Raw genomic sequence first — 12124 nt, 5'->3', positions numbered from 1 at the left:
CCCTTTCAGTTTTTTTTTTTTTTTTTAGCCTGCAATGCAGATATGATGGCTGGCACTCCAGCAGCCATCTTATTCTATGAGGATAAGAATCATGCATTAACATGGTGTTAAAGAAAAATAGGTGCCTGGGACCCTGATGGTACTGAGGAGCTGCCAGGCCATCTATGGCCTGCCTGTATCACGGTTTCTCCTATGAGACAGAGAAGTAAACTTTTACTTTACTTAAGTCATTTTATTTTTTGTAAGTCATTCATTGAATTATCAAACTTAATCCTAATAAAAGTATTATGAGATGGATTTATCATGCCAGCATATATTTTTTGAACACACATTCATGATTGTAATCATATCTGTGTATCCTTTAAATATTACTTTCTACTTATGGTATGTCATGCTATTACTTAAGCTATATTTGTTTTAAAATGAAACATATTGTTACAGGGAAGAACAAATCTGACTCCATATTGGATCTCTTTATTTTTACTTTAACTTCTGTGTTCTATTGCTTTTGCTACAAGTTAAGAATTTGTCTATAGCCTGAAATATACAGCATAGTCCATTCTCAAAGCTCTGATCTTTAAAGCTTTAATACTTTATAGAGATTAAAAGGTTGCAGAATGGGCTGTAAGGTTGCAACCTGACTTACATGGATAGTTCCAAGAACAAAGGATTCCTGTACCAGAAGTATGCAACAGTCAACACCCCCCGCCTCCCGTTTTAGTATAAAAGAAGCCTGAATTCTAACACAGGTAAGATGATTCTTTGCAACACTAGTCCACCCATCTTCTCAGTCTGCTGGCTTTCTGAATAAAGTCACTATCTCTTTCCCCAACAACTCATTCATCAATTTATTGTCCTGTCATGTGGCAAGCAGTATGAGCATGAAGTCGTAACAAAATTACCTATAATAAATGGAAAAGCAGTATCTTATGAAGTAAATGGATAATCATGAGAAAGGATTAAGCCTAACTATGTACTCTTGCTTGTCTACAATCTATTAACAAAGGATAGAGACTTTTAAGACATATTAGCCCCAAAAGAGATGAATTTCTCTTCAATTAAAAGTCCTGCTGGGGATGGGGAACACATGTATACCTGTGGTGGATTCATTTTGATATTTGGCAAAACTAATACAATTATACCACCTAAAATCATTTAGATAGAAACTATGGCAAACTTTGGAAAACACTCATCTATGCAAAGAAGAGCAAAGAAATAAAAAAATACATGACTTTTGTTACAAATTTATTTAAGTTTACAAAGTGCTAGAGTGAGCAAGATTTAGAAAATGCCAAATGGAATTTGATGGATAGAGCATAATTAGTTATTCTCCTTCTGTTCCATAATATTTCCTGGCAATGCTTAGTCAAAACAGATCTGATAGCTGTGGGTAACATTCATATGTTAATACTCTGATGATAAGGCTTTGAATAACCACAGTTCTTTAAAAAAATGAAGGATGTAGTTCAACTTAGATAAGAGATCTTCACTTACTCCTGTTGAGTTCATCACTAGACAAGCATCTCCTTAATCCATAAAATTACACCTGTCACAGGAACTTAACTTCATTAATGCACCTTCACAGTCCATGGTAAATTATTAGCAATACACAACCCATGATTCTCAAGTTCATTAAGACTGACTCTTTTGCATCTTTATGATCTGACTCTGACTCTAAGAATAACGGATGCATTTTCCTGGTGGTCCAGTGGTTAAGAATCCACCTTGAAATGTAGGGGACATGGGTTCGATTCCTGGTCAGGGAACTAAGATCCTACATGCCATGGGGCAGCAAAGCCCATGAGCTGCAACTAGAGAATCCCTGTTCCACAACGAAAGATCCCACATGACACAACAGAGATCCCTCATGCTGCAACTAAGACTCAGCGTAGCCAAAATAAGTAAATAAATAAAGTCCAAAAGAAAAAAAAAAAAGAATAACTGAAAAACATTCAAAGAGAGTAGGGAGAATGTATAAAGCAAAACTGCTTCTGAAGCAAAACCTATTAACATGAAAATATCCAATCCATCATATGTTCTCCAATTATCCTTCAAGGAAAAGGAAACGGATCTTCTGGTGTGCTCACTACCCCCAAGAGTAGAGCATGATTCTTCTGCATTTAACCCCATAAAGACAGAAGCAAAATAAAAACAATTTAAAGGGAGGATAAAAGTTGAACATAGAAATGAATATATCCTATTCAGAAAAATCTATTTTAACTGTGTACATTATATTAAATGGTAATACATGCACATATTAAAAAAATCATAGTCCAAATGGCTCACAGTAAAAAGTAATTTACATTCAGCTTTCTTCCCCAACTTCCCAGCTCATTCCAAAAGAAATTACAGTTGCCAGTCCCTCTGCTGAAAAAGTGTCCTTTTCTGGGTTTTCCCTCAGTAGGTCATCAATGCAGATGCTGTTATGCACCTTACTTGATATGAACAGGTATGTCAAGAGACTATTCAGTATGTGTACTTACAGATTTGCATAGTAATACAAAAAGTAATGTCTTTATAGTCTTATATATAGTCTTATTCTAGGATGTCACTAAAGGAATATTCATGGAGACTCTCACAGGTAACACGTGTTGCTGTAGGGTCTGGAAACAGCTACCAACCAGACCGGTGTGGTTTTCCATCTAAAAGAGCATGCATTCTACAGCTTCCTCATTAAGCAAAGCCTTCCTGGCTGTAGTGTAACAACTAGAGTGAAAAACACTGAATAAACTTCTGCATCATAACATACTTTTCTATTTCTTATTGTGGGTCCAGATGATGAAAGAAAGCATATGTACTCATGCAGACATACACAAGTACGCATAAGTATGTCATGTATACATGCAGATACTGAAACACCCATATCCCTTATATGTCCTAGATACATATACTATATATATGACATATTACAAAGACATGTAATATACTGCATATGCACATACATATAACAGTCTACATATGCACACAAATATAACATATTATAGATATAGAGTTATGTGTGTTTCTGTATGTCTATATTAGGCCACATGCTTTCTTTCGTCATCTAGACCCATAGTAGAAAATAGAAAACTGATATCAGAATCTACAAATGGATAAGGAATAGTCTCCATAGTGAGTGGCATGATGACATCAGAACTGTGAAGGAGTAGCTTGACAGTCCATTCAGCGAATTTGTTTCTTAAAGATACTGATACAGATGAAAGGGGGGAAAATGGCAAGCACCATACATTTGTACATTTTGATATGTCCTAGAGCTGTTGATTTTCTGTTTCATCTGAGGAAGTGTTAAAGCCCCTTGGGAATGCCTATCTTAGCTGATGCATAAAAAGGCAGCTTACACCTTACATCTTAATGGGAATGAGCTTCTCTTGGAAAGTTTCCTTAATTTCTCCATGCCCAAGACAGACTGAATGAACGCTTAGCCAGAAAGTCAAGAATACGTTTCAAATGATTCAAATCTCTTCGCATTTCATACATAACACTACAATCACTGCTACTTCCACTAATCCATACAGTAAATGGCAAGAAGAAGCAAGCTGGAAAAAAAGCACCTTGGTTGGGATTTCTCCCAAGTCTCCCCCAGACTCCTGCAACTTTCTGGTAAAGAAAAAAATATATGTCTGTCTATATATCTATCTGTATATGTATCATTTATCTATCCACCCATCCATACATCACATTATCTATTATTTATCTAACTATCATCTATTTATTGTTTATCTATCTATCATTATTCATCTACCTACCTATCTATCCTCCTAATTTTTGCTAACATTACAACACAAAGGAAACCCTTAAGGGAGCTGGCACTTTACTTCCCAAACCACGTCACTGGCACAGACACTTTTGGACGTGACCTTATTTATAAGTTCTTGAAGGTACTCCACATGGCAGACCATTACTACATAAAGACTTAGGGCAGAACTCAGATACAGATCTCTTCTTCTCTGCTCTCATTTGCTCTACAAGCAAATCTTCAAGAAAAAAAATTCTTGAAACACTGGTCACAAGAGGAAAGTCTTGACAGAGCTTGACAGTTGATAACCCAAATCTCAGAGCACCCATGTGAAACAGGAGCATGGAGGGAAATTCACATCATGTCACCCCCAAATTCACATCAAATGCTCTTTGGAAATAAATCCCCAAAGGCAAACTAGACATCAGCTGAGATTCACGACCTCCATATTAGAATAAACAATGGAAAATAAACTTTCTCTAAACATGGAGCTAGGAAGTTTAAAAGCCTGACTCCAGAAATAATGCATATAGGTATGGCTGGTCCATTTATTATTATTTCAATTGCCGGTAATACAATGAGCAAAAAAAAAACCCAACCAACCCCAAAGTGGCAAAAACAGGTGACCAGACCAGAAATATTTTGGAATCACAAATGCTGCTGCTGCTGCTGCTAAGTCGCTTCAGTCATGTCCGACTCTGTGTGATCCCATAGACAGCAGCCCACCAGGCTCCCCCGACTCCGGGATTCTCCAGGCAAGAACACTGGAGTGGCTTGCCATTTCCTTCTCCAATGCATGAAAGGAAAAGTGAAAGTGAAGTCACTCAGTTGTATCCAACTCTTAGCGACCCCATGGGCTGCAGCCTACCAGGCTCCTGCGTCCATGGGATTTTCCAGGCGAGAGTACTGGAGTGGGTTGCCACTGCCTTCTCCAGAATCACAAATGAGGTTTCAGGAAACAGAACTAAATCAAGAACCACTGAGTTTCCAAGTCTCTCTGCCCAGCTGTGAATCGACTGTTTCTAATTTGGTGAGTATCAGAGACAAAGTCACAATTCCCTATAATTCCACAGCAGATTGTTCACATGCCCATCAGAAAATGCCCACACAAAATGCAATCCTTGCATTATATTTAAATGACACGGCAAATGTAAAAGGCACCTTTTCAGGCCAGGAAATCTACCAACTTTACTCATTTGTTTGTTTGCTTTCTCGAGAAACTCTTGTTTGGAACACTTGCAAAATGGGCCGTTTTATCAGAGCTGCCCAGACTTTCCGTTTTCCCTAATCGTACAGATTAGAGAGAGGTCGCGTTGCCGTGTAACATCATTTGGAGATTAAACTCCATCTGCACGGAGGAGTCCCTGCAGGTGACCCAGAGCTGCACTGGGACTGTAAGCAGGTCCACCGTGAATAATAGCTCACCTTTTTCCAAATGAAGGACTTCATCCGTCTTACCTAGAAGCGCTAATAATACAGACGCACAGCAAATGCAAACCACAGTGAAAGTGGCTGTTAACGATGTGGGGAAAAAGGAGACCACCCTCACTGATAATCTGAATACACGGCAGGCCGTGGGGACTCACCTTTTTTCCGAGCCAGCCGACTTCTTCTGACAAACAATGACAGCGGGTGTGTACTTCCCAGCGTAATCTGTGCTCTCCTTGACTTCCCACACGGAAGGGCTGCTGGCTCTCACCCCAATGATGTTCATGCCTTTCATCACCTTTACCCTGTTGGAGACAGCAAGTGCACAACTGAGACACCGGTGGGCATCCCTGGGTCACCTCTGCTTCTGGGGACACCCAGCACTTAATGGCACATGGTCGCCTGGCAGGTGTCACCCCATGTTTAACAGAATTTAATCACACATTGGCAATTCCATTCCAATCCATCCATCCTCATTTTTTCTCCTGGTCATTACTTCCTTTAACAGAAACAGAATAGTGACACAGGCAAGGATCGGTCACATAAAGAAATAATATTCTGATAGTGGATGGCTTTAATTAAAAAAAAAACTACCTGAATACCCGTAGACTGTTAAAATTAAATAGAAAAAAGAAATTCATTCAAACTGCAAAAGTGAATTAATAGTAACAACGCACAGTTTAGGAATGTCTTTTCCATGCCACGTACTGATGGGCCCTTTCTCTGTATTATCTAATTTCCCAAGCATCGTTCCAAGTTCAAGGGTGGAGGACAGGCCCTGCCACTCAGACAGTTTTGAGAAGCATGCTAGTTCATAGGAAAACAGATGTTGACAGGGTACAGAGGCATGCCTTAATTCCTTTTTTTTAAAGATTTTTTTAATGTGGGCTATTTTTAAAGTCTTTATTGAATTTGCTGCAATATTGCTTCTGTTTTATGTTTTGGTTTTTTGGCCACAAGGCACGTGGGATCTTAGCTTCCCAACCAGGGATCGAACCTGCAACCCCTGCATTGGAAGGCAAAGGCTTAAGCACTAGACTGCCAGGGAAGTCCCTGCCTGACTTATACTCTTGTGTTCCTCCCACAACATCCTCATCATCAGCATTGTCATCACCAGGACCATCATTCCATCATCACTATCACTTATCGATTCCTTTCCACAAACTGGGTGCTCTTCTGAGTTCATGACAGTTTTATTTCATTTCACTCCCACGTATGCCCTGTGAGGTCAGGATCATTTTAATTTTCACTGAGAAGCTGAGCAACCAGGGGATCTGGCTGCAGGTGAAGCAGGATTTGAAACAGTTCCTGAATCACAGTGTGGGTCCAACGAGTCTCAGGGCTTTCCTTGGCATCACATAAAACTTCCTCGTGCTCAAGCCACTTATTTGAGCCGGTTGATTTCTTTGTTAGCCAACACTGGCCAGTACCTGTCCTGAGATTTAACATCTTCTCAGACCTAATGACAAATTTGTGAAAGCAGGTGAGGCCTCATACCAGACTGCTTATTATTTCTCTCCTTCCCTGGTGGCTCAGGCAGTAAAGAATCTGCCTGCAATGCAGAAAACCTGGGTTTGATCCCTAGATCGGGAAGATCCCCTTTGAGAAGGGAATGGTACCCACTCTAGTACTTTTGCCTGGAGAAGGAAATGGCAACCCACTCTAGTATTCTTGCCTGGAGAATTCCATAGACAGATGAGGCTGGTGGGCTACAGTCCATGGGGTCGCAAAGAGTCAGACAGGACTGAGTGACTAACACTTTTACTTTCCATTCACACATTCCTTCTTTCATTCATTCACGGAAAGGGACAGATGACACGCTTGCAAATTTTTCCCCCAGATATCAGAGAAGCAGGATGAGAGAGGCAGAGAATGCATGGCGGAGCTGGTTTCCTCATACACCCTTATTTTTCTCTAAGAGATTTCAAGTGAATAAATATATGGGAAATGGAAAGGATATAGTCAAAGGACAACGCAATAAATCGCAAACAGTTGGATGCACAAACTGCTGGGAAGAGTCATGCTTCCTGTTGTGTCTTCTTTTCTTAGTCCCTCGAGGAAAACATGAGTGGATCTGAAGCAAGAAGGCCAGGGGACAAATGGGGCAGGCTGATGGGTGACCAGGTGGAAGATGCTCCCAAGAGGGGAGCCCCAGAGGTATGCTCCCCAGACTTATAGCTGTGGTACCTGTAACGACACAGAGGCAAGGAGGTGGGCTCTGAGTCTCCATCTCTAAAATCCTCACTCTTATCACCAGATGAGACAAGCCAAGTCACCCCTAATATTAAGAACAAAGCGGGAAGAAAAGATGCCACTTTTAGGAATGGGGCTTGGTGAGAAAAGGACTTGCCTGCATGCACTGTGAATGGAATTTCCCAAAGAAACAACTTGAAGACAGATTGTGCAAAGAAAAGTGAACTCAGCAGGTCTGAGACTGCCCCCCTAGAAAGGCATGCTGGCAAGGCTGCCCTCTGGTATCTGGATTTTGAAAGGGGTTTCCTCAACTCTTTAATAATGGGCTCACTAAGTCTAAATTTTTTGTACAAGCAATATAGTTGATGACGGACTCCTGCTTTCTTTCTGGTGGTCTGAAGTTACCGTGCCTGCCAGGCAGGTGGTGTCTAGGAGACCTGCCCCCAGTAAAAAATGCTTGGCTCTCAGGCTTGGATGAGCTTTCCAGAGAGACAACTGTTTATCCGTGTTGTCATAACTTGTTGCTGGAGGGATGAAGGGCACCCTGTACAACTTCCTGAGAGGGGACTTTCCCAAGCTTGTGTCTAGTACCCCGAGCCTCCACCCCGTGTCTCTTTTCCTTTTGCTGAACTTGCTTTGTGTCCTTTTAATCCAATTATGACTGTACGCTGAGTCCTTAGAGTTTTCCCCGCAAGTCATCAAACTCAGGGGGGGTCCCGGGGACCCCAAAACACATACTACTTTGCCTCATCTAACAAAGACAAGAAGAATCACTTCTTACATTTGAACCCCAGGGCTGAAGTTAGCATTTGTAGGTGAGCACCATGCACCGCATTGCTTCTAGAGGAAAAACAATACAATGCTTTGTGTCATAAATAATCCAAGTAGAAACCAACATCTTGAATGCAGTCACTTATAAATTGGGGATTGTATGCACAGACTAGGAAGCCATCTGACCTTCTGGTGACAGGAGCTAGGATTCCTGCCTTGCAGGAACTTATTTAAATTGTAAGCAACCAAGATGGTTGATGAAAAGAAGTTCAATTCACTACGGACAGCTGCTATTCTATGAAGATGAATTCTAAGGGCTGTTCCAATTACTGTGCACTGGGATTTTATTGAGTCAAATTTACTTTAAATAAATAGGTCATCATCAACTTGGATTTGGCAATCTTTTCGTGATACAGGAGTTATTAGTACCTAAGCTTTTTCTGATTATAGAATAGGCTCTTATTTTTCTTAAATTTTATCCATAAGTAGGTTATTTAGAATTCAGATACTGTTTCTCCAATGAATCATTTTTAAGTTCTTAGGAAAGAACATGGTTGCTTATTTAACCCACAAACTACCTAATATCTGTTGCCAATATCTGAAATTAAAAAAAAAGAAAAAAATTAAAAAAAAAAAAAGAGAAGACACATTTCTATAGCATATTTCAGATGTTCTGAATTGGGCAAGAGGTCCTTGCTCAAGAAACATCCGTGAATAGAGTACAAACATCAAGAATGAATGAATGTGTGAAGGAAACGAGAGTGGTTGTTTCTCAGAGACACATCTGTGGTACACACTGAATATGGTTTGTGTTGGGAGCATCATTTTGAAACATTCATCTCAGCGCTGTAAGTAGCAGCATTTTGGAACTATTAAGATAATCCTCAGAACACATGAAATTTGGCTCTGCTGGGTCTGAACCAAATGCTACTGCCTTCTTTTGTTGATGACAACTGGGTTACTTACATTCATTAGTGGAAATTTTATAATCTACTTGTGGTTCAATAAATACAGGTTACACTGACAGCTTTACTACATAGAGATAAACACAGCACTTGATTTCCAAAGACATTTACTATATATTTACATTTAATAGTATGTCTACTGTAGTGGCTGGAGAAAAAGCCATAATTTCCCCCCACAGAATGTACATGGACTGTGGACTGGAATAAACAAACCCTGCTTGGCTTAAAGGTATAGTTTATTTCAAAAACATAACAGAGTTATTGTATTTCTATAGGTATACACACAAATATATCCACAGATAGATGTAAATACACATACAAACACAAATACACATACACGCATATAAACACAAATATAAACACATAGATATACACATCATATATACACACATGGACAGGTACACACACACAGACATATACAGATGTATTCACACACATATACATACACAACAACATATGCACAGATGTGCACACACAAATATACATTATATACACATAGACATATTCATGACAATATATGCACATTACATATACACACAGGTATATATACACATATTGACATACACAGACATATATACCTGCACATACACATACTCATATATACACACAGTGACATACACAAGCACAAATATAAACATATATATATACACACACACCTACATGCATGCACACATAGATACACACAGAGACATATAGAAACATGATACACATATGTATATACATACACACATATGTATATACACACATATCTCCAGCACTGCAGGCAGATTTCTTTACCATCTAAGTCACCAAGGAAGTCCATATATATACACACACACACAGATATATATAGACACACATAAACAAATATGATGCATGCATATATGCATATGTTTATATATACATATAGACACATACCCATATACACACATGCGTGCACATGTGTGCTTGTGAGTGTTTCAAATACAGTATCCAGTAACAGTTGAAATAGCCATCAGCCTGGGATCAGAGCTGTGGTGTGCACCTGTTATCCCTTCCTCTCATATCCTGGGTAACAGAAGGATGCTACACGCTTCCAAGTGCTGTGGATTTGGTTAGCGGCATCCTTTCCAATTAACTGATGGGAAACCTGTCACTTCTCATTGGTTCATAGCCCAAAAAACCCCTTTGGTTCAAAATAAAGCTGTTTTGAATTCCTCCCTGTCTCCTTACTTATCTTCCCTCATTAATTATGGAAAATAATTAAATATACTGTGTTTTCTCATACTCAGTAACTTTATTGTAATATTAATAGTCACAATCACTCATTATTCTAATTTCTAATTGATGAGGATCAATTTATGACCATATTATGTCCCACCAAGACCACATCTTTTATAGCCTATAACATTTCATTTAAGAACCATTTTCAGACAAACACCACATGATATCATGTAGACATGGAATCTAAAATATGACACAAGTGAACTTATTTATGAAACAAAAACAGACGCTCAGTCATAGAAAACAAAATTATGGTTACCAAAGAGAGAAGGTGTGGGAGAAGGGATAAATTAGAAGTTTGGTATTAGCAGATACAAATTCCTATATATAAAATATCTCAAAAAGGTCCTACTACACAGCACAGGGAACTCTACTCAATATCCTGTAATAGACCATAATGCAAAAGATTAAAACATAGAACAACTTTCAGCCCCATCCCTACATCTTGGACCTGCCCCAGCCAAAAATTATTTTAATGTGATTATTTATGATGTAATTAACAGCCTTTGTTAATCTTGTCCCATTTCTCCTTCCTGGGACACTGGGCCCCTCTTCCCATCACTGGAATGTACTTTGCTGAATTTCTCTGCGCATGACTTTGGGACTAACCTAATATATGCAGTTCAAGGCCGACAATGCTACACACGAGTGAACCCTAGTTAAAGCTGTAGTGTGAATTAGCAGGTTCTAAAGCATTTCTTTTACAACCAGGAACTCATATCAGTAAATTATTTTTTAGCATTTCACTTTAATATAAATATATTTATCAAATCCATACTTGAACTACTGACATAACATGCATGCTAGAAAATACGCAGAAAAATATAAATAAAAATGATGAGATTACAAAACAACATGGTGAGAGGTCCTATTTTTGCATCATTGCAATTTTTTTCATCACTTTGCATATCTCTTGGGGTGCACACACCTCACTTACAGGGAATTGCTCAAATCTCTGGACCCTTTAATTCCCAAGCGTGACATGAATAAACATAATGAACAGAAGTCCTGTTATATGGAAGCAGGTAAATAAATGCACATTAATAAGGAGATAAAACTCTACTGCTGATTCTGTGTGTTCCTATAAGTATGAAGAATCTGTTTCCACACTGCCATTTTGGTAAAGTTAAATTCAGAATGAAGGCCAGTCACTTCAAGGCAAGTCGTTTTTGATGTATTGCTATCTTGAGGCATTGAAAGTCCTAGGCTGACACAAGGCGTGTGTACCATCATCCCAGCTGTCAAAGGACCACACTCTGAGGGGGATTAAAGAGCGGAAGATCAAACACGGAGTGGATCTGCGTCACACAGGAAGGGGCATTCCCCAAAACCTACAGTGGGAGGAGCCAACAGTGGAGGAAGAGGGGGACATGGCCTCCAGGAGCCCCTGCCAGCCAGATGGGAGGGAGGTGGACACTTTTTAGTCACTGGCTGATCAACTGAATTTTCAAAGGCCGTGGAAGTGGAGATGATGTCATTCCTTATAAAGTGCAAACTTAAGGAGAGTTGGACAACTCAGACTATGAGCCCAGGCCTGGTGTTGCCAAGTCTTTAAACATTGAAGGGAGGGCAGAAATTCTCAGATGTATGTGAAATTCCAAAAATGTAAAAACACCATCCTCGCTAAGCAAAGTCATTCAAGGATTGGAAGCTGCCCAGCGTTTGTGACCTCTGTTAGCTGGAACGTAGTAAGATCAATCCATCATGAATGAGTGAATGAATCAATGAGGTATGTGACGTCACGTTACCTCAGAAGTATCACTGAGGTCTCCAAGCACAGAAAAGCACA

General features: G+C 39.5%; 1 protein-coding gene across 1 annotated transcript in view; it reads right to left on the bottom strand.

The window, feature by feature from the left end:
- The window catches only part of TMEM132D (transmembrane protein 132D), an 896829-nt gene that overhangs the window by 469234 nt on the left and 415471 nt on the right, over window positions 1–12124 (bottom strand). Inside the window, exon 3 of the mRNA XM_010841263.1 lies at window positions 5323–5469. Within this exon, the coding sequence (XP_010839565.1) occupies window positions 5323–5469 (147 nt within the window). The remainder of the gene's footprint in view (window positions 1–5322; window positions 5470–12124) is intronic.

The sequence above is a fragment of the Bison bison genome, unplaced genomic scaffold (genome assembly GCF_000754665.1).
Source record: "Bison bison bison isolate TAMUID 2011002044 unplaced genomic scaffold, Bison_UMD1.0 scf7180017864160, whole genome shotgun sequence".
In the NCBI taxonomy this organism is placed as follows: Eukaryota; Metazoa; Chordata; class Mammalia; order Artiodactyla; family Bovidae; genus Bison; species Bison bison.
This window is presented reverse-complemented; position numbering and strand designations above follow the sequence as displayed.